General features: G+C 43.3%; 2 protein-coding genes across 11 annotated transcripts in view; both read right to left on the reverse strand.

The window, feature by feature from the left end:
- LOC133475771 (dematin-like) overlaps positions 1–24,964 on the reverse strand; it is a 111,604-nt gene that overhangs the window by 1,445 nt on the left and 85,195 nt on the right. The window contains exons 1-15 of one of the 9 annotated variants that reach the window (XM_061769171.1): positions 16,965–17,100; positions 16,556–16,709; positions 9,730–9,770; positions 9,583–9,663; positions 9,361–9,495; positions 6,509–6,553; positions 5,523–5,703; positions 3,732–3,776; positions 3,496–3,648; positions 1,368–1,477; positions 1,175–1,280; positions 769–824; positions 641–683; positions 418–553; positions 250–330 (exon numbers count right to left, since the gene is read on the reverse strand). In XM_061769171.1, the coding sequence (XP_061625155.1) occupies positions 250–330; positions 418–553; positions 641–683; positions 769–824; positions 1,175–1,280; positions 1,368–1,477; positions 3,496–3,648; positions 3,732–3,776; positions 5,523–5,703; positions 6,509–6,553; positions 9,361–9,495; positions 9,583–9,663; positions 9,730–9,747 (1,190 nt within the window). In that variant the 5' untranslated portion in view covers positions 9,748–9,770; positions 16,556–16,709; positions 16,965–17,100. Of the gene's footprint in view, positions 1–249; positions 331–417; positions 684–768; positions 825–1,174; positions 1,281–1,367; positions 1,478–3,495; positions 3,649–3,731; positions 3,777–5,522; positions 5,704–6,508; positions 6,554–9,360; positions 9,496–9,582; positions 9,664–9,729; positions 9,771–16,555; positions 16,710–16,964; positions 17,101–24,964 lie in introns of those variants that run through there. The other 8 variants (XM_061769164.1, XR_009787922.1, XM_061769166.1 and 5 more) reach the window with 8 other exon arrangements.
- rsph14 (radial spoke head 14 homolog) lies at positions 18,843–24,921 on the reverse strand. Of its 2 annotated transcripts, XM_061769234.1 has the most exons (6): positions 23,125–24,921; positions 22,265–22,367; positions 20,879–20,997; positions 20,572–20,803; positions 19,347–19,483; positions 18,843–19,281 (listed from the first exon to the last, which is right to left on the reverse strand). In XM_061769234.1, the coding sequence occupies exons 1-6, from the start codon at positions 23,297–23,299 to the stop codon at positions 19,010–19,012; spliced, it is 1,038 nt and encodes a 345-aa protein (XP_061625218.1). In that variant the 5' UTR covers positions 23,300–24,921; the 3' UTR covers positions 18,843–19,009. The 2 variants fall into 2 exon arrangements, with proteins under 2 accessions (XP_061625218.1, XP_061625217.1); XM_061769233.1 differs by having other exon boundaries at positions 20,572–20,997.

Raw genomic sequence — 24,964 nt, forward strand, 5'->3', positions numbered from 1 at the left:
ACCTTTAACTCAAAAGGCCTCCTTAGTTCAAAATTTTCAGCGTGGAATCCCTCTATTTATGCCTCAGCGGGTGTGTTCCCTGGGGGTGGTCAACGATAGGGTGTTTTTGTTGTTGCCCAGTGTGGCTAGTGTAAACCACTGTCCTGCATACCAATCAGTCAGTCTGTAAAATCTGTTATCTTGGCGCTTTCTCTACTTGGGTTCCTATCTTACTTAGCATGCTAGCATTTTATCAGTAATTAACTTTACCTCCAGTTGCGTTCTGTCGACGCCTGGAGGAAGTTTACTACGTCCTCTGTGGTTGACCACCAGCGTCTCATACGGGTAAGTCTGATAAAGCAGAATAACGAGCGCTGTCATAGTGACCACTCAGGACACGCCCACCTGTGTAATATTATCATAGAGACCCATGTTTACCTTGAGCTCGAGCACGCTGGGCAGTGAGCGGCCTCGGTCCATTGCGGCGTCGCCGTTCTAACACACAAACACACAAACATCACCACAACGTGGCCAACACACCGCACAATGATGAAGACACACTCTACCTGAACACCTGCGGGAGACACACACACACAACACACGCACACACATTAGGGAACTTGAACGCAGCACGTGGGCTTGGAAGCACCCTGGGGGGTACCTGAGGCGGCCTTCTTTGATGGGCTGAATTCTGTAGATTGCAACTGGAATTGAGAAGAACACCAACGCACCGCTCAGCACCTGAGCACCACACTAATGTATCGCACACACATGCGCACACACACTCACCCTGGCCAGGCCTGCCCCAGATGCTGGGAAACAAACAGAGGTGAACGTGGTAGCGCCTGCAGAGAAGACAGGAAGTGGCGATGAGGCATTCAGGTTCATCACAGATAGACCAAGGGCAACTAAAAAAACCATCACGTCAGTCATTTACATTTTGAATCGAGTGTTCAGTATGTACCGTCCTTAACATGATGACCAGATGCCGCCAGCTCAAACTTGCTGGACTATTAAATGTTTATTTTATTTCTTTAAAATTTTTTTTTAACTCAGACAGGTATGCTGATACTTTGACTTGTAACTGGAAAAATTCAAAAGTTGGGACACTCGTAAATCAAGCTACTACTGTGCAAAGATTCTTTAAACAGGAAGTTTGGCTTGATGACATCTTCATAAGGCTTCCATGTGCTACCTGCATTCTGGCTGCGGTCCGGTAGCGAGCGAGTTTTCCTCCTCAGAGGAGCGGCTGACTTGTCCAGCTCCTCCTTCAGGATGATCCTTCCCAGGTTGGACTGAATCTGAAGTCAATAACACAGGTATGTCATCAGATACACAGACACACACACACACTTGACATCATCACATAGAGCTCCACCCTTTCCCACCTTGTTGAGTTCCTGCCTGTGAAGAGCTCGCAAACCCCAAACTTGATCGTCCTCCTCGTCTTCCTCCTCTTCTTGCTTACCCTCACTCCGACGATAGGCCTTCTCCTTCTCTGAGAGAAGAGCAAGAAGTCAGCAAGGCAGCAGGATAAGAGGAATCAAGGAAAGAATTCAATTCAATCACTTCATTCATCCCTGAAGGGGCAATTAAAAGGCACTGGAAGTAGCAGTAAAAATATGAATAATAATAATTAAATAAAAGTCATAGGCTGTTTCATACTCCTTGAACGCTGGCAGCTAGCGGTAACTGTACTTTTACTCCGTTACAATGATCTAAATGTTGCTCGCTACTTTTATGAATTATTGCTTATCAACTATTTCGTGCGCGAGACTACGACTTAGACTTCCGCATCGGGCGCTGTTTGCGCCAATCTAATTTAAGCGCTAGTGACATTTAAGTCTAGTTCACCAATCAAACCACACAAGAAAGTCACATGACCTCACACAATGTCTTCTATTGGGCTTCTTAGGCATAGGTATTAACACTAGATAAGCCAGCGTGGCTGATTGTCGTGCCTACGTTACCATGAAGGCAACGGCGAGCTACTCTTGTTTACATTTAGACGAACAAAAACAACAGCTTTCATGTATTGTAGTATTTGTCTGGCACTGTCTGCCCAAACGTCGATATTTCAACTCACTTGAGAAACCACCGCGCAGTAAATTGCAAACTTTTTTGTTGTTTTTTTACTTGAGTAATTATTTCACTGTGTACTTTTTACTCGTATTTTTTTGGGAGTACTACTTTTTACTTTTACTTGAGACACATTATTGTCAGGTAACACTATTCTTATTTGAATACAATATTTGGCTACCCTACCCACTTCTGGAGCGGACATCCTCTATTGCTACTCTTAACGTTTAAGCAATATTTTTGCTCATCAGATCAGCCAGTTTCGTATTTGTTGCACTTGTCTTTTGTATTTTCGCATTGAGGTGCTGTAGGTCGTAGCCTTGCTTGTGGTCCCAGCGGAACCGCAAAGCATATGTAATCCCTGGAACCTTCAGCTGTCAATCAAATATGTGGCTTCTTTCATGGCTCCTAAGCGGGAAGAGGAGAATTCCCAGCGATGTACATTGCACACGCTCTCACAGGTTGCAGAGAGGCAGCTTCTGAGCCCTGGTGTATTGACCAGCAGTTGCGCCGCAGTTTTGCCCCGGTTGAAATTCAACGGGCGTCGAGCTGCTCTGGCCCCCGAAGGGTGCACCATATGCGGCCACAGCAGTGCATGCCCCACGGTCCCTGTGGGTCCCCCGTGTCCACAGTTTTTGCCTCCTTCTCCTCGCCCCGCAACGTTGCAGCTGGCAACTGTGTGGCTGACAACCTTAACGCCGTTGCGCGAGACCTCCAGTGGCTAGTCGAACTGCTGGCAAGCTGGCAGGCGGGGTGCTGGATCCCGTCCAGTTTGCCGTTGCCTCGCAATGCAACGCGTGTGAGGGCAGACAGCAGAGACACTGTAGCCCAAATAACACAAAACTCATTACACTTCAGGAAAGATGTATTTTTTCGAGATGTGGACATAGTTTGATGGCTAACTGTATGCTATGCTGGTGGAACTGGGCCAAGTTATTATGAATAAGGAAGTGGCAATTCCGTAAAATGGCCACCGCATGGAATAAGGGCTCTTGGTGTTTATATAGTGGGGGTGGGCTATTCCCTGGTAACGTCAGTGCGACCTCATTTTAGCCCCAGCCAAAAAAAATCCAGACAACTGAGATGGTGAAAAAGAGTTTTAAGCTATATCTCAACAATTCAGTACTATATTGCTCTCAGTTTTTTGCACGGTTTTCAACACTTATCTTCAACCTTATTTAATTTATTTTGAAAGAGTTTTGGGGTGGGAAAATTTGAATTCAGGGAAAACTGGTTTTTTTTTAAATTTGGAAAATGTCCAACGTGTCCAGAATGTTTTTGAATATGTTGAAGTTGGAATGTTTTGAAATGGTGATGTCATAAGGAGAAGAAAGAAGCAGGGGAACCGGATAAGGACAAGAACAAGGAAGGGAGACAGGAGAGGAATCAAGAGGAGGAGACAAGGTGACAAGGAGAAGCATAGAGTTTGCATCATACCAAAGACGGCGGCGGACGGGGGGCAGGGCCAATGTTCCGTCTCGATCTTGGAGGGAGCGTTTGGATTTGGAGGCTCAGCGGCAGGAAACTTTGACGACTCTATGATGCGATCTTCCAAGTGCTTCCCTGCAGGGAGCGCTGACGACGACGCGCCTGCATATGCACGCACACACATAGCATGAAGTAGAACTAGCTCATGACGCTAACAGCTAATGACTGACAGGTGATTAACGGACCTCTTCTGTAGATGGGAGGTTTCCTGTAGATGTTACTTCCATTGTCTGGAACATGAAAATTTACATTAACACTTAAACAGCCATCATTACACAGAATACATTAGATACATTGTGTTGCTCTTTCTGGTGTGCTTGCTGTGGCCACCAAGGGGCGGTAAAATACAGACATAAATATACATGGAGACAGTCGATTCCTAAGTTAGCCTCAGTAAAACTGTTATTAGTTTTTTTTTTTTCCGCAAAGGATAAAGAATATATTCCTATGAGTATTGTAATATTGTCTGTCTGCATATGTTGTTCCACCGTTTGTGTTCAAATGTCCGTTGCTTAGAGGCTTATAACTACCAGCATTGCTGCTATTCATTAGCCTGTCCATGGTGTTTTGCATTGTGTGTTAGCATTAAGCTAGTGTACTTACTGAAGGCAAAGCTATGTGGTTGTTTTAAATACACAATGTGTAATTCTCTTTGTTTGTCAGTGAACTTCAACTGGGAGTGGCAATAAACTGCTTGAAACAAGTATTTGGCCACTTTTTGAAAGTTCGCTGCCACCTTCTCGCACTCGTATCTCGAATTTTTGCTCACAAGACACAGCAAAACATCTGTTGAGCAACAGCTTGACTCTTGAAAAGCTTCGTCAGATGACTCTTAAGGTACTGCTGTACTTTTAACGTTCAACTTTTAATTAAAAAAAAACATCTTACAATTTTAAATTTAATTTGTTTATTTAAAAAAGTCGTGTGGAAATTTTTTTTCAATTTTTAAAATAATGTATATGAAAAGTGCAAAATCTTGTAGCATTTTCTTTTTTACAATTTTGAATTGAAATAATACGTGAAAAATTTCCATAATTTTCTTCCATCCATCCATTTTCTGTACCGCTTTATCCTCACTAGGGTCGTGGGCTGCTGGAGCCTATCCCAGCTATCTTCGGGCGAGAACTGGTCGCCAGCCAATCGCAGGGCACATATAAAGAAACAACCATTTGCGCACACATTCACACCTACGGGCAATTTAGAGTCTTCAATCAACTGACCACGCATGTTTTTGGACCCCCGGTCCTAAGAACTGTGAGGCAGATGTGCTAACCAGTCGACCACCGTGCCACCCATAATTTCAATAAAATGTGTGATATATATATTTTTTCAATTTCGAATTTAAAAAATGGGTAATTTTTTTTCAATTTGTTTTTAACAAGGCGGCACGGCAACCTACTGGTTAGAGCATCTGCCTCACAGTTCTGAGGACCGGGGTTCAATCCCCGGCCCCGCCTGTGTGGAGTTTGCATGTTCTCCCTGTGCCTGCGTGGATTTTTTTCCGGGCACTCATGTTTCCTCCCACATCCCAAAAACATACATGGTAGGTTAATTGACAACTCTAAATTGCCCGTAGGTGTGAATGTGAGTGCGAATGGTTGTTTGTTTGTATGTGCCCTGCGATTGGCTGGCAACCAGTTCAGGGTGTACCCCACCTCCTGCCCGATGATAGCTGGGATAGCCTCCAGCACGCCCGCGACCCTAGTGAGGAGAAGCGGCTCAGAAAATGGATGGATGTTTTTAACAATTTAAAATAAAATAATGCATTGTTAAAAAAAAAATTAAAAAAAAAACATTTTTATTTTTTACTTTTTAATAAATGTGTGGTTTAAAACTTTTTCTTCTAACCTTCTGATGTGGGCCATGTTTTTAATTTATGATTACAATATGCTGCAAATGTCCCCAGGGCTGAACTTTGGGGCACCTCTGAAAATGTGTACAGTGAAGTATACAAAAGAAGCACAAAGGAAGTTTACCAGGCCTATGGAAGTGTTGCAAGATCTTGGAAGGGTGTATGTTTTGTGTAAGTAGTGTGTGTTCGGTGTGCAGTGTGTGTTGTGTGTGTGGAGATGGCGTTGTGTTGCCGCTGCGTTTCCTGCCGCTGGAAGCAGGCGAGGAGCCTGCAGGAGAACTTTTCTCCAGCCACGCCCTGGACTCCTGCAAAGATCGAGACAGAATAAGAGTAATGCCTGGATCAGACTACAAGACAAATTTGGTCTTACCCAATTGCACTACGTCAGACTACTACTACTACTACTACTACTACTACTACGATCCTCGGGCGGACAGTGGCAACACTAAACGACATTTATTCCGATACTACCGCCTCCCGTCTTTTACGATCACTGGGCTTTATCTTGTCAAATCAAACACCGTCGGGGAGGTGGAAGCAGAAAACGTGTCACCGGTCAACATGTCGTGGTCGTCACCGGTGCTCGGGAGAGGATTGCTTGAGGTATGTTCACATACTTTTAATACGATACGGCTCACAAGCAGGCAATAGAACGTTATGTAGCCTAACAAGCCACTGCTAGCACCAACGGTTGTAAATAAACATGCCGGCGTTCGAATCATGCTTTAAAGTTTCAGTAAACATTGGTTTTGTGCGTGTGCTTAAATGTTGACAACAGCAAGCAAGGGAGGCGATGCGCCGGTCACAATACGCAATCATATGTGTCGACGTCATGGTGCGTTGTCAGAGTTTTGTCGCTGATATGTCACACTGCACATAAGATATCCCAAAAAAAAAAACTTGCTAGACTTTTCATTTTGGCGTTGTAGGGCTATGGTAAGGGCCAAATCGTTGGTCGTGGATTATGTCACACTACAAGTTTTGTCGTTCCGACAAAAATATAACTAAACGGGCCAATATCGGGGCTAAAATCCTGTAGTCTCATCTCGGAATAAGCAGAAACACACACAGTTTGCTCACGTGATGAACTTTGAACTCCTGCTGACTTACCTCTGGGGAGGTCGGAGGGGAGAATGAGCCGGGAGACAGCGACTGCTGCATCACGGACAACAGACAAATAAACAAACACAACAAATAACTTAATTTATTATCACAAGATGATAAAAAAATAAACAAAAAGTCCTAAAGGAAATAATAACAGAACAACAAGCTCATGAATAAGACTTGTCAACAACAAATTTATTTTGTAAGATTGTTTTAGCAGATTTAGAACATTTTTTACGTGCTGAATCCAAATATCACGCAGGTCAACTTTTTGAACTATGGCCACGTTTTTTTTTTTATGTTTTTGTTTAAACGTACAGGTATTTTCACTTTATATCAGGGGTTCTCAACCAGGGGGCGCGCCCCCCTAGGACAGTGTGAGTCCTTCTTTGTAAGAAACTAAATAAACTAACAGTCGGTAATTAATTAATCCCCACAGGTTGCGGGGATTATTTCCATCCATCCAATTTCCGTACCGCTTATCCTCACTAGGGTCGCGGACATGATGACACCTGTTTCAGCTGACTCTGGGCGAGAGGCGGGAAATGGTCACTAGCCAATCGCAGGGCATATATAAACAAGCAACCTTACATTCACACCTAAAGACAATTTAGCCCTCTGGTGCATAGCGGTTCTTTGTTCCTGTAGTCCACTGGATTGGACATGTCTGTAACTTTATGAAAAAATCGTATTTTTGGGGAAAAAAAGTTAGAAAAAAAAATGTTCATGTCCTGAGAAGAATTAAAAAATCTTGACCAAGGCTTTCATAATTCATGCATCCGCGGGTTCGAGTCTTCAATTAACCTACCATGCATGTCTGCGTCATCTGGTTACTCACTTTTTCATGTTGTTTATGTTCATCCTCTCTCTCTCTTCCCTTCTATAGATTCTGGCTCTTCCGTTCCTTCCGCATTGATTTTGGTGAGGCACTGCAGGAGAATTTGGGAGCGAGCACGCAGGTCCCTTTGGAAACAGTCCGCCTTTTATAAGGCCGCTGCTGACCGTAAGAGGTCCCCAGCTCCAGATTACATCACGGGTCAGAAGGTTTGGTTGTCCACACGCAATTTACCTCTCACAGTTGAATCTAAAGTTGGCTCCCAGATTTGTCGGTCCATTCCCGATTTCCAAAGTGATCAATCCTTTCACTGTCCATCTGCGCCTCCCCAAGTCAATGCATGTTCATCCCTCCTTTCATGTTTCTCAGGTAAAGCCCGTTAAAACGAGTCCATTGTGCCCCACCCCCCTCGGTTTCTCGACGGCAGCCCGGTCTTTACGGTCCGAAGACTACTGGCTGCCCGTCATCGGGCACGGGGGATGCGGTACCTGGTTGACTAGGAGGGATAGGGTCTGGAGGAGCGCTCTTGGATCCCCTCTCATTTTATTGAGGATCCCGATTTAATTCGGGATTTCCACACTGAACATCCAGGGGAGGCGGCACGGTGACCGACTGGTTAGAGCGTTTGCCTCACAGTTCTGAGGTCCGGGGTTCAATCCCCGGCCCCGCCTGTGTGGAGTTTGCATGTTCTCCCTGTGCCTGCGTGGGTTTTCTCCGGGCACTCCGGTTTCCTCCCACATCCCAAAAACATGCATGGTAGGTTAATTGACAACTCTAAATTGCCCGTAGGTGTGAATGTGAATGCGAATGGTTGTTTATTTATATGTGCCCTGCGATTGGCTGGCAACCAGTTCAGGGTATACCCCGCCTGCTGCCCGATGATAGCTGGGATAGGCTCCAGCGCGCCCGTGACCCTAGTTAGGAGAAGCGGCTCAGAAAATGGATGGATGGAACATCCAGGGGTTCCTGGGCCGTCAGGAGCCGGTTGTTGAGGGGGGTTGGCGGGGGTACTGGCATGTTTGTCTCCGTTTTCAGTCTAGGGTGGTCACTGCTTTTGTAGTTAAGTTATAGTCACTTGGCACTTCCAGGGTTGTTTAGTACTTCCAGTTTTATTTTGGTGAATCACGTTCAGTTTGTATTAGTTATAGATTTGCTTCCTTTGCCACATGTCACTTCAGGCGTTTCTAATTTGGGTTCATTAGTAATGATATTTAAGCCCTGGGTTTCCACTCTTCCACACTTGGCAGAACGTCGCACCTAGTAAATCTTCGTATCCAGCATTCCTATCCATGTCTTGACCTTGTGTATGACCGTGCTTGTTTTTTTTAACCTTGTCCTTGCCCCATGTCTTTTTGGATACTGTTGCCTGGTTGGATTGACTACCTGTGTGCCGAACCCTGCCCGTAATAAACTACCTATGTTTGCCTCTTACCGACTGTGTCTTGGCCTTTGCGTCCTACCCGGTCTGTGTCAGGAATTGTGTTACAATTTAGCATAAAAACCTGACCTGAACAAGAGACACGGATGTCATTTTCGGATTCAGCGATGTAAAATTGTCCTGAATCAGTTGAAAAAACATAAGACAAATTACAAAATTTAACCCAGTGTAATAATAAGATGACAAGCAAAAAAATTGATAATCAGACAAAAAAACATAAACAAGAGTAGACAATTAATAAGACAGTAAACATAAATAACAACAAACAACAAAACATTAATAAGGCAGGTAAAATAATTCATAAAAAGAAAAAAAATACTAACATAAACTAACAGTTCAAATAACAAGATGACAAAACAAATAAGACAACAAAACAAGAAAACTAAATTATTAGAATTCATAAGACGAGACAAATTATTCATTATAAGACTACAAACATAAGACAACAAATAAGACAACAAAAATAGCTAACAAGAGCACAAATATTAAAAAAAGAAAAACTATCTGCAATTTTTAAACAAAAAATAACCAATCAATACAATTAATTAATATCTTCTTGTGTGCAAAGAGAGCAGAGTGACTCACCGACACCTCCAGTGGACTGTAGTTGTAGTGCACCTCATACGTCATCAGGTCCGGTCTCTCGATGTCCAGGATAGCTTTGTCCCGCGGAAGAGCCGCCAGGTCCTTGTAGACCATCACTCCGTCGTCCACCCGGGCCTATTAGGGGAGGGGGAAATTTAAGGTTGGGGGGATGTGGGGGCTACAGATGCTGAGAAAGTTCCAAAATAAAAGCTGCCCGCTCACCACAATGGCGGCGGCGGGGGATCCCGGCACACTGGCGCCACCTCGCAGAGACAGCACGCTGCCCGGGGACGTCTGAGGCCTCTGCACGCAACAAGTATGTCAGACATGGCATGCTAACGCTAGCGGCTAACTCAAATATTTGTTTACCTTGGGCATCATCATCATGGTGCAGGCTGTTTGGTCACTCCCTGAAACAACAAAACAAGAGAATAATTATTAATTGGAAATAAGTAAAAAAATATGCTTTACATAATATGTGTGTGCGTGTGTGCATGTGCAAAAGTGTGGGTGTCTGCATGATGGTCTATGGATGTGTATGTGTGTGCGTGCGTGTTTGCATGTGTCTGTACGTAGTCTGTGTGTGCGTGCATGAATGTGTGTGTGCCTCTGTGTGTGCTAATATGCTAAGCTAAAAAAAAAAACACAGGACCTGTGTGATAAAGGATGACTCTGCTGGTACACATAACAAAAACATGTGTTCCACACACAAATACACGCACACATTATACAACAAGTACACAACATCACAATGGGCCTCAGCTCTGGATGATCCCACGGAACACAAAGGGATGATTCCAGAATCTTGTCGTTCCACAATAGAACAAATGATAGCGTGCTAACACACACACGCACATTCACATACACATTCACACACTCACACTTCAGTGACAAAGCGTGCTACAAGAGCTTTAATTGACGCTTACTCATCTTTTCATCATCTCTTGAGTCATGTATTGATCTATGCTCTCATGTAATTAATTATGCATGAGCCACTCATTAATTTTTCACGAGTTGTAGCTATTATTCATGAGTTATAATCACCTAAGGGCTGAGGTCACTTTCTTCACCAGAACGCATGTTGCATCCTTTAGATGACAAAGTGGAGACTGTGGACTGTAAGCCTAGTGTGCTAGCATGCTAAATGAAAATTAGCGTTTGTGTTTATTTTTATGAGTCATCTCCACCAATGCATATAGTTCAGTAAAACGGAGCACGACAACAAACTGGAGTGGCGTGTAATACAAACATATCCCGTGATAAGGTACAGCGACATGCTAAGCTAACATTAGCGTGCTTGTTTATTACGATGAGTCATTTTGACAAATGACAGGTAAAGCTCAACAAACTGGAAAGCTGCAGCCAAGCGGAGACCGTGGAGCATAGAATTATCCTCTCCTGTGTTAAAATTTAGCAACATGCTAAACTAACGTGAGTGTTCTGTAGACTAGTTCAAGGTCACAGAAGACGATTCTACTTCCTTTAGTCTTTAGAGAGAGCTCACTAACAAGGAATCAATATGAGGATCAATAAGTCAGACTAGACTATCACTTTGATGCGCTCAGAGCTCAGACACCTCTGAGTGGCGCCGCCGACATCCCATAACATCACCAGTCCGGTTTATGTTCATACTGTATTTGACTTACACAGAATGTTGCTAAGCGACTTCGGGGTTCAGGATGCATCTCTGTTTTGTCCCACACCCCTTGAATGCAGCAGCGCGGAACAAAAGTCAGCAAAAGTCAAGATTTGACTTTAAATTAGACCCCCATTGTGTTTGTGTGTGTGAGTGCATGTGCGTGTGTGTGTGTGTGTGTGTGTGTGTGTGTGTGTGTGAGAGAGAGAGAGTGCGTGCATGTGTGCGTGTGTGAGAGAGAGAGTGCGTGCATGTGTGCGTGTGTGTCAGGTGTAAATCAGCGAAGGTCTGTATGCTCTCAGGACCCAAGGATGAAGACAATCAGTGACCGCTACTAACGAGCTAATGAGCCAATTTACATCCAAACAAAGAAAGAATGAAAGAAAGAGGGACAAAGGAAAGAAAGAAAGATGTTTCCAGTGTTCCACATTGTTCCCAAATGTAAAAAAAAAAAGAAAAAAGAAAAAATTAACAAAAATCCTGATATGCACTGACTCACACACACCTACACATAATCAAGTAGAAAGGTATTCTGGGAAATGTAGGAACTCATGTGGTTGTGTGTGAGAGAGAGAGAGAGAGAGAGAGAGAGAACATATGTGTGAAGGTGGGGGGTCTATTTTAGGCCAGCAGCACCTCCAGCACATCGCTGGCGGCCGATTGGTGGAGTGATGCGGGGCGTCTCCTAGCAACCGGCGGCTATCTGCCAGCATTCCGCTGATGTTTGCCGGACGAGCGGGAAGCTTCGGAAGCGTCAGTGATGAAAGCAACATCAAAAACGACATTTCTAGATGTTTATGGAAGATTTTACAGCTAAAAAGCCATAAATCGTGTAAGTGAAAGCTTGAGTCAGCAGATTACACTGACCCACTTTAAAGCCAAACACACACGCAGTGTACATATATGTTTATACACACACTAACATACAGTGATTACACACGCACACACTAATACTCACACAGATTTTACATACATACATACTGTACACACACACACACAAACCCAGGGACACACACACAATGACACTGACAGACAGACACACATACAAGCGCGCACACACATTCAGAGATACATGCAGACAAACACACACACAGATACACACAAACCAGAGACACACGTGGACACACTCACACGAACCCAGAGACACACTGACAAAAACACACACAGCCAAACACATACAGATGACACAAACACACAAACCCTGAGACAACAAATACAAGGACAGACTAACATACACAAAAACATGCAGACAACAACACACAAAGAACCAGACACACACAGACACACAAAAATATGACACAAACACACAAACCCTGAGACACACACACAATCACTAAGACAGAGACAAACATACACACACACATAAACCCAGAGACACACTGACATAAACACACACACCACACACAAAGAGATGACACAAACATGAACCCTGAGACATAAACCCAAGGACAGACTCACGTACACAAAAACATGCATACAACACACACAGACCAGGACACACACACAGACAAATACATTCAGACACACACACACGACACAAACACATAAACCCTGAGACACACACACAATCACTAAGACAGACAAACACACACGCACACACAAACCGAGAGACAAATACGCACACACAGACACAAACACATAAACCTTAAGACACAAAGACACATGCACACACCCAGATACACAAACCCAGACCTGTACACACACATGTACATGCACACACAAACGCATGCACATACACACGTACACACACACACACAACATTCTCATGTGACATATGAGCATCACACACTCATGGCAGCTGTCAATCATCAAGCCACGCCCCCTTACAGAACCTAAATCTACAGCAAAGTCGGGACATTTGTGTGTGCTTATCATGAGGGAACGTCAGGACCATAATTCAGGATTGCCACTCATACACACTACTGAAACGTTCCCATACTGCACACACAACTGAAACACGGATTTCAGTATATTATATGAGCGTATTTCAGTATGATGTACAAAAAGATTTCAGTTATTGAGAGAGAGGATTTCAATTATACCCGAGAGAGTGAGAGGTGTCAGAGCATTTCAGTCATATATATGAGAGCATTTCAGCAGTGTGTGAGAGTGGCCGACTGGTTAGAGCGTCAGCCTCACAGTTCTGAGGACCCGGGTTCAATCCCCGGCCCCACCTGTGTGGAGTTTGGATGTTCTCCCCGTGCCTGCGTGGGTTTTCTCCGGGTACTCCGGTTTCCTCCCACATCCCAAAAACATGCATGAATTGGAGACTCTAAATTGCCCGTAGGCATGACTGTGAGTGTGAATGGTTGTTTGTTCCTATGTGCCCTGCGATTGGCTGGCAACCAGTTCAGGGTGTACCCCGCCTCCTGCCCGATGACAGCTGGGATAGGCTCCAGCACGCCCGCGACCCTAGTGAGGAGAAGCGGCTCAGAAAATGGATGGATGGATGGATGGATGGTGTGCGGGTGTTTGAGTAGTGTGTATCAGAGCCTTTCAGTTATGTGTATGAAAACGTTTCAGTAGTGTGTGAGTGTTTCAGTAGTTAATGGGAGTATTTCAGTAGGGTGTTGGCAGTGTTTCAGTAGTGTGTATGAGTTTTTTAGATGTGTGTGTTGAGAGTGTTTCAGTAGCGTGTATGACTGTTTCAGCAGTGTGTATGACAGCGTTATAGTAATGTGTGAGTGTTACAGGATTGTGTATTAGAGCGTTTCAGTAGTGTGTATCAGAACATTTTAATTTTGAGTGTGAGAGTGTTCAGAAGTGTGTTTGAGGAAATGATTTTCAGTAGTGTGCATGAGAAGTTTGTAGTAGTTTTGTGAAAGAGCATTTATGTAATGTGTGAGTGAAAAAAAGTCACGTGTGAAAGTGTTTCATTAGTGTGTATGTGAGTGTTTCACAAGCTACATGAGAGTTTCAGTAGTGCGTGTGAGAGCGTTTCAGTACTCCTAATGAGCGTTTATTAGATGTGTGAGAGCATTTCTGTAGTGTGTATGACAGCGTTTCGGCATAGTGTGAGAGTGTTTCAGTATTGTGTATTAGTGCGTTTCAGAAGTGTGTATCAGAACGTTTTGTAGTGAATGTGGGAGTTTCCAGTGTGTGACTTTCAGTAGTGTGTATGAGAATGTTTCAGAACTGTGTGTGTGTGTGTGTGTAAACGTGTTTGGGTGTGTGTGTGTGTGTATGTGTGTGTGGGTGGGGGTGTGTAAGACAGCATTTCAGTGGTGTGTGAGTGAAAAATGTCGTGTGAAAGTGTTTCATTAGTGTGTATGAGCGTGTTTCAGTAGTCTTCATGAGAAAGTTTTAGTAGTGTGTGAGAGCATTTCATTTGTGTGTGCGGTGCGTAGGTGAGCTGTTCAGTAGTGTGTATGAAAATGTTTCAGTCGTGTTTGTGAGACCATTTATGAAGTGTGTGCAAGAGTATTTCAGTTGCGTGTGAGCGGTAATAATCCTGAATAATTTCCCCGACGGCCCATCACATCTTATCTTGGACGCGCACACACGTGACCACACCCCCATGTCATAACGGCCGCCATCACCGGCCGAGGCCGTCGTTGGCGTGGTTGTGTTGTGATTGACAAGATTGGAACAGTCCGGAATAGTCCGGAATGTTCCTCACCTTCATCGTTTGCTTTGCTCCAAAAATAAACACATTTTAAAAAAAAAGATGCCACCTGAGAGAGAAACACATGATTACTCGTGGCGCTGTCACTATGACAACACACAGGGTGTGTGTGTGTGTGTGTGTCTGTGTTGTCCATCTGTCAATTTAGTCAGCAACTTAACATTCCGGCCTGCAGTCAAATTAAACACACTTACACCGAAACACACACACGCAATGGCCGCACTTGTGGCCTCATTCCTGCATCATAACCCCCCCTCGGCCCCCTGCTGCTCTCACAGATAAGCAGCAGGGTTTTCGTCAGCCAGGGCGACTTTCTGCCTTCACCGGCTAAGCTACCAGACGCTGTTGTGTCGTTGTGATGACAACATGACACACACGCACACACTGTGATTTTGATGTCACATTGCTGTTGTGTTTACAACATCATGGTGTTCCTAATATTCTGACTGCTTCCATCCGCACACACTGGAAAAGGTGACACGACTGTCTCCTCCATCTAAAGCGCATTTTTACATTAGTTTAATTGAAAATTGGGATCTCCTGTTCAAAGATATCAGTTCACTGACTAAAATTGAATCAAAAGCAATAGTATTACTTCAAAGCAAAGGTTTTTGTGAGACATGACTACGTGACGACGTACAGTATTTGTATTTTGGAAAGAGACAGAAAGGAAGCAAAAAAGATGCAAGGACAGAATAAAGAAATGAGCAAGAGAGGTCAAAGGTGAAGAAATGGAAAAGGGGAAGTAGAAAGGAATCAATTATTGAATGCCCAGGAAATGGGATCAGTACCGTGTGTTAGTACATCTGCATGACAGTTCTAGGTAGGTCTAAGATCCTGTAAAGTAATTTTTGTGATTTGGTTCCAAACACATTGAATAAGTTTGAAGATAAGTGCTGAAAACATGTGTAAACACTGAGAACAATTTAGTAGTGACTTGTCGAGATATAGCGTTAAACTCTTTTTCACCATCTCAGTCGTACGGATTTTTTGGGGGCAGGCCTAAAATGGGGTCCAGTTATGCACTCCCCCACTATACCGAGCACCTTCGTTCCATCAGTGGCCCTGTCCTTGTCGTCTATATGTAAAACCGCCACTTGCTGCAGGTCATCGCGTCAGGGATCAGAGGCTTCCTGGCCACCACAGAGCGCCTCTCTGCGGCCCGAGATTATGTGCATCACTAAAAAGGAGCCGAGAAAAGGTACGTATTTGAGTGACAGCAGTTCCCGCGGCTGAGCCCACAGAGTCTGAAAGATGAGACGTCTCAATTCTTCACCATTTTGAAGCCTGCATTCAAATACTCGCCAATTTCTTTTATTCATTCAAATTTGGCATTCTTGTTAACAATACTCTTTGCGGTGGTGTGTCATTTTCTTGTCACTTTACAGGGTATTTAAAAACATGTATTTTATTGGGTCTCTTGATATTGCGGACTTTCATCAAATGATGTGGGCGGATCTGGAACATACCTCCGCGATAACTGGGGGGGGGGGGGGGGGGGGGTTCTGTATTGTTTTTTTTTTACCTGTGTGTGTGAGAGAGTGGCTGTGAGCATGTGTGTGTGTTACATAAAACCATTCTCTCCTCCTCCTCATCCCGAGCGCCCCCCCCCCCCGCCCCCCACGCTGTTACGTCACTGCATTATCATCACATATATCAGTCATCGCGACGATGATGAAGAGACACACAAGCGCGCCTTTTGATGTCGGCGCTCACGACTTTTTTTGGGTGGGAGCGCAACGATCTTTTTTATCAAGTTCACTTTACGCGCGATAGCACGCACGCACGCAAGCGCACTAGTCCACAACACGTAGCGCAATATCCAGCACATAGATATGGCCTTTATCTCTCTCTCTCACACACACACACACACAATTATATTTATATATTCATGCTGGTCGCGTGATGTATCAAAGCGAGGTGAGTCTTCTTACCTGCGTGCGCCCGTCTGTGCGTGCGCGTCCTGCGCGTGTGCGCAGCATCCAGCGAGCGAGCGAGTGAGCGGCAGAGTGAACCTCCGCACTCGCTCCCGCCTCTTCATGGAACGCGTGTGCGTGCGTGTGCGTGGAGCAGTCCATTAGCCGCAGCCTCGGGGGGTGAGGAGGGGGCCCATTAAAAGATAATGACATACGCGCACACGTTATTTTATTACGTAAGACATTGCTATGAATAATGACACTGTAAATGAAGGTGTCGTCGTAAATACACACTTTACATGAATAAATAGCAATATTTAGATGCTCAAAAAAGGTCCATTTCGCCTGCTTTTTTGTCTTACTGATAGAAATAAGACACTGTACAGATATAATTGTATAACGTGTTGTGTTGAATGGGTCCACTGACCTTAATGTGCGTCCGTTCAGCTCAGCAAGTCAGTCCGTCAAAGTCCATTCAGACTCGGAGGGTCCTTAAAGGCATCACCGCAGCCAATCACAAATGTCACTATGACACAATTCCGTTTCCTTGGTAACATAAAGCGCATTATATGTGTATAGATAGATAGATAGATAGATAGATAGATAGATAGATAGATAGATAGATAGATAGATAGATAGATAGACAGACAGACAGACAGACAGACAGACCGCGACCCTGAACAGGATTAGTGGTATTGAGAATGGATGGATGGAGATGTATAGTTATTCTCTATGGATGCCATAAGATCAAAGCACTACTTTTGTCTAAATGAAGCTCCAACTCACTTCAACATAGTTCCCTGCCACCAAGATACCAAAAGAAGTGCCAAAGTATTGCATAAAAACAGTAAAGTATGTGATTTTTCTTTCTTTTTTTTTTAGAAAATAAGTTTCCAACAATCTGCGAATACGTGTATTTGCGAATGCCGTACTGTGAGCATGTATGTGTGTGTTGTCTACATCAGCATGTTGGCGTCAGCGGTGGTGAAAATGTTTTCAACACTGATACATGATGTTGACATGAGATACGTTAGCATGTTAGCATTATTAGCAGTCAAAGTATGCGGTCACCTATCACCATGTTGTCATGTGACCTAAATGTGTTAGTTTTCATAGCAATATGAAGAACACTATAGCGTTGATATATAATAATGGTAACATTAGGTTGGTGGCATGAGTTACGTGGAGCATTTTAGCATTAGCAGTAAACAAACAATGTGGTCATGTGACATTAGAGTGACACAAATTGTATTTCCATGGCAACAAGGACACTACTACTTGTGGCAACTGCAATTATTGTGAAAATATGGTTAAGACCACCATATTTGTGGATGTCCTTAATAATAAGGTGCACAATGTAAACAGTTTCATTAATTGCAAGTATATATCAGTTGGAATGTACTTGTGGGTGCTTTTACGTAGGCTTTACTAAAAGGAGGTTAAGAGAACGGGTAGCAGAGCATCAGTATTAGAACGGGAAACATGAATTATCCTATTGAAAAACATTATAAAGATGCAAAACATGGGGGGGGGGGACTCAACCTTACGAGTATTGGCTATTGAAACTATTTGCCTTGGTGCCAGGGGTGGGGAGAGACTGATAAACGACTCAAAGAGAGACATTTTGAATGTACTCGTTGAAAGGCAACTAGCCATCAAGGCCTCGATGAAGATTTGGACCTTTCACCCTTCTTGTGACCACCTTGAATTATGATGTTACCTATGAATCAGATCTGCTTTCCATTTTGATGTGGCTGCCCATCGAACACCCTAGCAGGAATTGTATGTGCCACTTATGTATTCATGACTATATTTTTTGTAAATATGGGGCACATTTAGTCATGTGGTGAAAATACATATTGGTATTGGCTATGAGATTTTCCAATTTTTGGATCGGGTTTTTTTTTTTTGTTTTGAAGAATCCATATTTGTCTTCTTTTAACTGCTACTGACTGTGATGACATTGGGTGCCATTTTAACTGCTGCCCCCAGTGGCTCACATAAATAATGCAAGTGTCAAGCACACACCTGAGCGACACACCTGCTTTCAGTGGCACTATAATTAGGACTGCTCAGTATTGTTGCCAACATCCTGATGTAGGCCAGTGGGCCAATACGTGTTGGTGTTTTTTAACGGCTGAACCCTTACAAATAAAGACTTCTTACAATTGTTATTCCACTCAGTGCCTAGAATTTTTCTGGAATTTTTTTCCAACCTCTTTTTCAAGGACACTATAGCGTTGACGTATGTGTGTCTTTGAATGCTAACACTAGCTTATCTACATTAGCATGTGACCTTCCGGTGAAACACAATGTGTTTCCATAGCAACATGAACGACACTAAAGCAGCTGCTAACACTAGCTTTGTAGCATAAGTTATGTTAGCATTTTAGCATTAGCAGCGATCAAGGCATGTGGTCATGTGATACAATGTTCCCTTTATTGAAGAGAATAGAGGTTAGCTCAATGCTGTCACGGCGTCCAGGTGACAACATTAACAGCGGTGCGAGCGGCGCACCGGATGTCAGCGTCTTCCTCGGGTGGTTCGCTCCTCCCCACCAGCAGGGGAAGCTCCAGTAGCAGGCGTTGGCGCCCGTCGGGGGCCTCGGCCAATGAGGTGAGAGCTCTGAGGGAGTACAGTACCAGAGCCTTCCTCCTCTGCTCCTCTTCCACATCCTGTTTGCGTTCTGAGAGAAGCTGCAGCAGGACAGGGAGGACGTCCAGCTCCAAACACTGATGCTTACCTACAGAACAAACAATAGGTTGCTGATTGGTCGGGAGGGGGTCACATGGTTGTACATGACGTCACCTGTCGTGATGACCACCGTATTCATGATGGCGCCTGCAGCGTTGGCCTGCACATCCACGTCCTGGTCCCGCAGGAGGTCCGCCAGGACAGGAAGTACTGCTGCCTCGCATACCTGACGCTTCCCCTCCACCGGAACGCTACATCAGTACACACACAGTCATCACTACAATTCCCATGATGCATTTCACCATCACCACATCTCCATAAAGGTGCAGGTTCCCTACATCGGCACAGTCTTCACTACAACTCCCATGATACATTTCACCATACCCAAGTTAGAGTAGTGTTACTTTAAGTAAAAAGTCAAAGTAGTCCACCAAATAATTACTTGAGTAAGTATTCAATGAAAGAACTTCTCAAGTAACTAGTGAGTTGGGTAGAGTAGCCAAAAAAATTACTCAAATACTGTTACTTTAGAATAATAGGACTCAAGTAAAAGTAAAAAGTAGTCCTCCAAATAATTACTTGAGTAAGAATAAATACTGAGTAACTGCTGATTAACTTCTGACTTGTTTTTTTTTTTAAATCAGAGAATGAACATCAAAAAGATGAAAATATAAAATAAGAACTTCAGATATTGCCCAACATTATCACTTTAACAGAAATAATAACTTAAATCTTCAGAACATAAACTTAGGTAAATTCAGCCACAATAAATGGCCTTAAATTAACTTTCTTGGTTTACACTTGTGAAACAGAACAATTGACTCATCAGGCAAGATTAAATAGAAAACCGCAATGTGTTTTCTCAAGTTCGAAGCAGGGTTCTTGTAGGCTGAAATGTGGACGTTTTTAGGCAGACAGATGTCATCGCATTTATTCTTCGTAATCCATCCATCCATCCATTTTCTATACTACTTGTCCTGACATAGTTAGGTTAGATTAGTGAAACAGAGTCATGTGATACATATCTCACTCATAAACCAAAATAGTTTGCCCAAGTAATAATAAATACCTGTAGATAAAAATACAAGTAACAACCGGAATGTGACTCAATGTAACAGCTTAAAAGTTGTTTCTTCTTACCAAAAATACTCAAATAAAAGTAAAAAGTATGTTGCATTAAAACTACTCTGACAAGTACAATCGATCCCAATAGTTAATTAGAAGTAACGGAGCAAATGTAGCACGTTACTACCCACTTCTGGTCTCAACATCAGCACACAGTCATGCTTACAACCAATGATGCATTTAATCTTCATAGCAACACAATCTTCATCCCAACCTGAGCGCCATCATGGCTCCCGCCGCCTCCCTCCGGATGTTGGAGCAGGTGTGCGAGAGCTTGCGTCCGATGAGCGTGACACCGCGGTGAGACAGGGCGGGGCCGGCGTCCAGCCGCGAGCAGCAGCTGAGCGTGGATAGCAGCAGGGCCTGCACCTCCTCCTCCTTCTCCTCCTGCTCCTCCTGCAGCTTCAGCATCATCTTGGGAACCAGATTCTGCAGGGCGTTGGCACCTGGCATATGAGCCTCGGGGTAAAAAAAACATGTTTGCTGTGACTCTCTGATGTCATCCAGGTGCACCTGCCTACCTGCGGGCAGCAGCGCCAGGCTGTTTATCACGCGGTGGGCGCGCGTCCTGCAGAGTGGGGAAGGGTCATCCAGCAGCTGAGACAGACGGGCCAGGAGGGGTGAGGACAGAAGGGCTTGCCTAGAGAGGAGCACGCGTTAGTTTAGCTTGTTAGCAAGCTAACATTAGCATGTCTGTCTATTTGATGTATTTGTGTTCAGGTGTGCGTTAGTAGTACAGTGGCACCTTAATTTAGGAATGACAAGCTTGTACTCATACAACAAATTAATTTTCCCTCTTGAAATGATTTGAAATGCCATTAATCTGTTCCAGCCCCCCCAAAACACCACCATTTTTTGTTACATATTTAATTACAAAGAATATAGCACTATATTGTATGAAAACATTTTTAAAAATAATTACAAATGTAAAGACATCAACTGGTTTTATGAAGTGTAATTACTGAACCGAAGTGAGTTGAGGAGCTCCATTTTGATGACGTGCTTTTCTGCCATCTTCTGGCATCTATAAGCAACTTGAAACCATTTTAGGTGGAGCGTCAATTTTGAATTTTCACTATTTGCTGTAAGGCTCGGATGTTACATGTTTTTAATAAAGACAAAGCGCTGTATTGTATGAAAACCTAATAAAATATATGAAACGAGAATGTGACGAAATAAACTGATTTTATGAAGTGTAATTACTGTACATACTGTCACATTCATTTGTTGGATGTGTGCCTTTAAGGGGCGTGGCCTTGTGAGCGACATCAGGCGCAGGAGTCAGAGTAGCTTGCAAGTGTTTTCATTTTGTATTTGTTTGTTTGACTGCTTGTCCCATTCAATAAAAAGCTGGCAATGTATCGTCGACTGTGGCTCTTCTTGTCCACATACCAGCGTATTATTGTATCTTAATTGCTCCATTTTTTTCACTTCACTTGAGCGGTGGATCCGAAGCACGATCATAACTCAAATTTGGATTCGCCACACAAAACAAACAAAAACAAAAAAATCGACCAAGCAACGGCTCGTAAACTCGAGGAACCACTGTTTTTGATTATAGCATCCCCTACTGGGTGGGAGGTATTTCTGGATGCTAACCTGTTTTGATAATTAGCATTTTCGCATCCGATTCGCAGTCAATAAAATCTACGTGTTTAAAGTATTTCATTGTAGCATCCCGTAATGGCCTTAAGGTGTGACTGAACGGCAATGGTTTTGATTTGTATTAGCATTATAGCATTAGGACTCATCTGTCAATCTTACACAAATGCAGCGAAATAATCCATTTTACATTTTAAAAAATGTAATTTCGATACTTATCAAGGGTTGCCGTCTTTTGGTGACGTCACACAGCGCACAATCTGACGTTATTCTTAATATTTTTAATATATTTGACTTGACGTTACCTCGCGATGTTGTGGCTTGTGATAAGGTGCAGAAGCTCGCAGGTTCTGGTCCTCACAGCCGAATCTCCATCCTTCAATAGAACATCCAACTGGTCCAGAAAACCTGCAGGATCACTTAAAAGTAAATGTTGGTGCTCTTTATTCAGGAAATTGATTTGTCACACCAGTGGTGACGTTAGGCGTATTTTAGGGGGGCATCAACGACGGCGCTCCCTCCCCCTGCAACAACGATTTATATAAGCTTGCAAAATAGTCGAATACGATACAAAGTTTTAACATTGCCATTTATTCAAAAGATAACATGCCACACAATTTAAAATAAAACATTTTCTTCACTTCGTTACTGTATCGTTACTGCCAAACAAATCACGCAAGTAACATAAAACATCTAATGAGACAAACCAAAAGTAGCAACAACTTGATCTCTTTTTCTCCCATTTTCGCCCCGTTTTTCTTCTTCACTGTCTTCTGGACAGTTTTGATCATTTTGACATGTTTCCAGGGTTCTCTGGGGTCACATAAATTAATTTGTCTCAAGAGCGCGAGCAGTATACCAATCATACTATACTGTTCATAGTTCACTTTGCTCCTCTTATTTTATTTAATTGTTCATGTGAATTTCACTCATTTTATTTGAATATGTTTTATATTAAAGGTTAACCCACCCCCCCCAAAAAAAAACTATTTTTCTTTTTTTTAAATATATATATATTTTTTTTTTTTCAAATTGGATTGTTTGTCCCATTTAATAAACAGATGGCCGTGTATCACACACACAAAAAAATGATTTTTGGCCCCCCTTGAGGCCGCGGTGCCCTTTGCATTTGCTAACCCGGGCCAACGTACATTTGCTGGCTTACCTTCAGTGACCACCTGGTAGAGCCGCTCCGGATCGTGAGTGAGGTCGCAGAGGGACGCGAGGGCGCGCAGCCTCCTGGCGGCGTCGGGCTCCACGAGCTGTGCGAACAGCTCCGGGATGGCCAGCCGCCCGAAGGCGACGGGAGCTCTGCTCGGGTCGATGTGAACGCCCGTCATTTCAGAGTTCTCGATCGAATGGTTCGGGGGCTTCTCTGGTGCATACGTTGGATTGAGGACGTCACTTAGTTGGTTTTGGTGTGAATTGTTTTCAGATGCTCACGTAGCAACCGTTGCGTGGTAACGGGTGTAAATAACCCACGAGGTTGGAGACATTCCGAGCAAACATACTCGTCACTTAAAAATAAAATATGAAAGCACGTTTTGTTTGTTATCCTGTATCATAAAATCAGTAGTTGCATGTTTGTTTTAGTGCATGTCACCTTGGTGAGGATTTGTTTTGTCATTTTTAAAAAATAGATATTACTTTAATTTGAATGATTACTCTTTTAATTTATACAGTCATTCATAATATAATCCATTAGTTTTGGTCCAACACCTGGCTCTAGTTCTGCTTCTGTTTTTTTATTTTTCTGGTTCTGATTCTGTTCTACTTTTGTTTTGTTTTTTGCTTTTGTTATGCAGGTTTTAGTACTGATTTTAACTGATGCTGTTTTTACTTCTGCTTTAGATTTTGCTTCTGGTTGTAGTCTTGGTTCTCGTTTTAAGTCTTCTGGTTTTGATACTGGTTCCTGTTTTAGTTGTAGTTTAGGTCTTATGGTTTTGAATCTGGTTCTAGTTTTACTTCTGATTCTGGCTCAAGTTTTAGTCCTGCTACTAGGTCATCTGGTTTTGACTTTGGTTCAGGTTTTAGATTTTTCCGGTTATGAATCTAGTTCTGGTTTTAATACTGTTTCAGGTTTTAGTTGTGGTCCTCGGTCTACTGCTGGTTTTAAATCTGGCTGTGGTATTATTTTTCAGGTTTTGGAGCTTCTGGTTTTGAGCCATTGCTATGTTTTTTCAGGGTCTTCTTTTGGCCTCAATAGATTACCCCAAAACTAAATTTAGAGAAGTGGGTTCCGAGGTCCAGACACAAAACGGTTCCTGGTTCACTGAGGTGGAAATTCCTCATAAAATTGTGATGTTTTGTTTTGTACTAGTGACCTTTATAGTCATAAGGAGGTAAGAAAGTCAAGTACTTTGGACCACCACATACTGTTCAGCACACAGCTCAGCACCCGCGGATTCACCTTGTTGCTGGTTCCCTCTCCCCACCAATTTCTTCAGTTTTTTTTTTTTTCATTTTGGGGGCTGGGGGGGTTCAGACACAAAACGGTTCCTGGTTCACTGAGGTGGAAATTCCTCATAAAATTGTGATGTTTTGTTTTGTACTAGTGACCTTTATAGTCATAAGGAGGTAAGAAAGTCAAGTACTTTGGACCACCACATACTGTTCAGCACACAGCTCAGCACCCGCGGATTCACCTTGTTGCTGGTTCCCTCTCCCCACCAATTTCTTCAGTTTTTTTTTTTTTCATTTTGGGGGCTGGGGGGGTTCAGACACAAAACGGTTCCTGGTTCACTGAGGTGGAAATTCCTCATAAAATTGTGATGTTTTGTTTTGTACTGGTGACCTTTATAGTCATAAGGAGGCAAGAAAGTCAAGTACAGTGGACCACCGCATACTGTTCAGCACACAGTTCAGCACCCGCGGATTCACCTTGTTGCTGGTTCCCTCTCCCCACCAATTTCTTCCGTTTTTTTTTTCATTTTGGGCGGTGGGGGAGTTCAAACCCCAAAACACTGAATAGAGGAAAAAAAACTTTTTTTTTTTTTTTTTTTTTT

Source organism: Phyllopteryx taeniolatus, chromosome 3 (assembly GCF_024500385.1).
Source record: "Phyllopteryx taeniolatus isolate TA_2022b chromosome 3, UOR_Ptae_1.2, whole genome shotgun sequence".
NCBI classification, from domain to species: domain Eukaryota; kingdom Metazoa; phylum Chordata; class Actinopteri; order Syngnathiformes; family Syngnathidae; genus Phyllopteryx; species Phyllopteryx taeniolatus.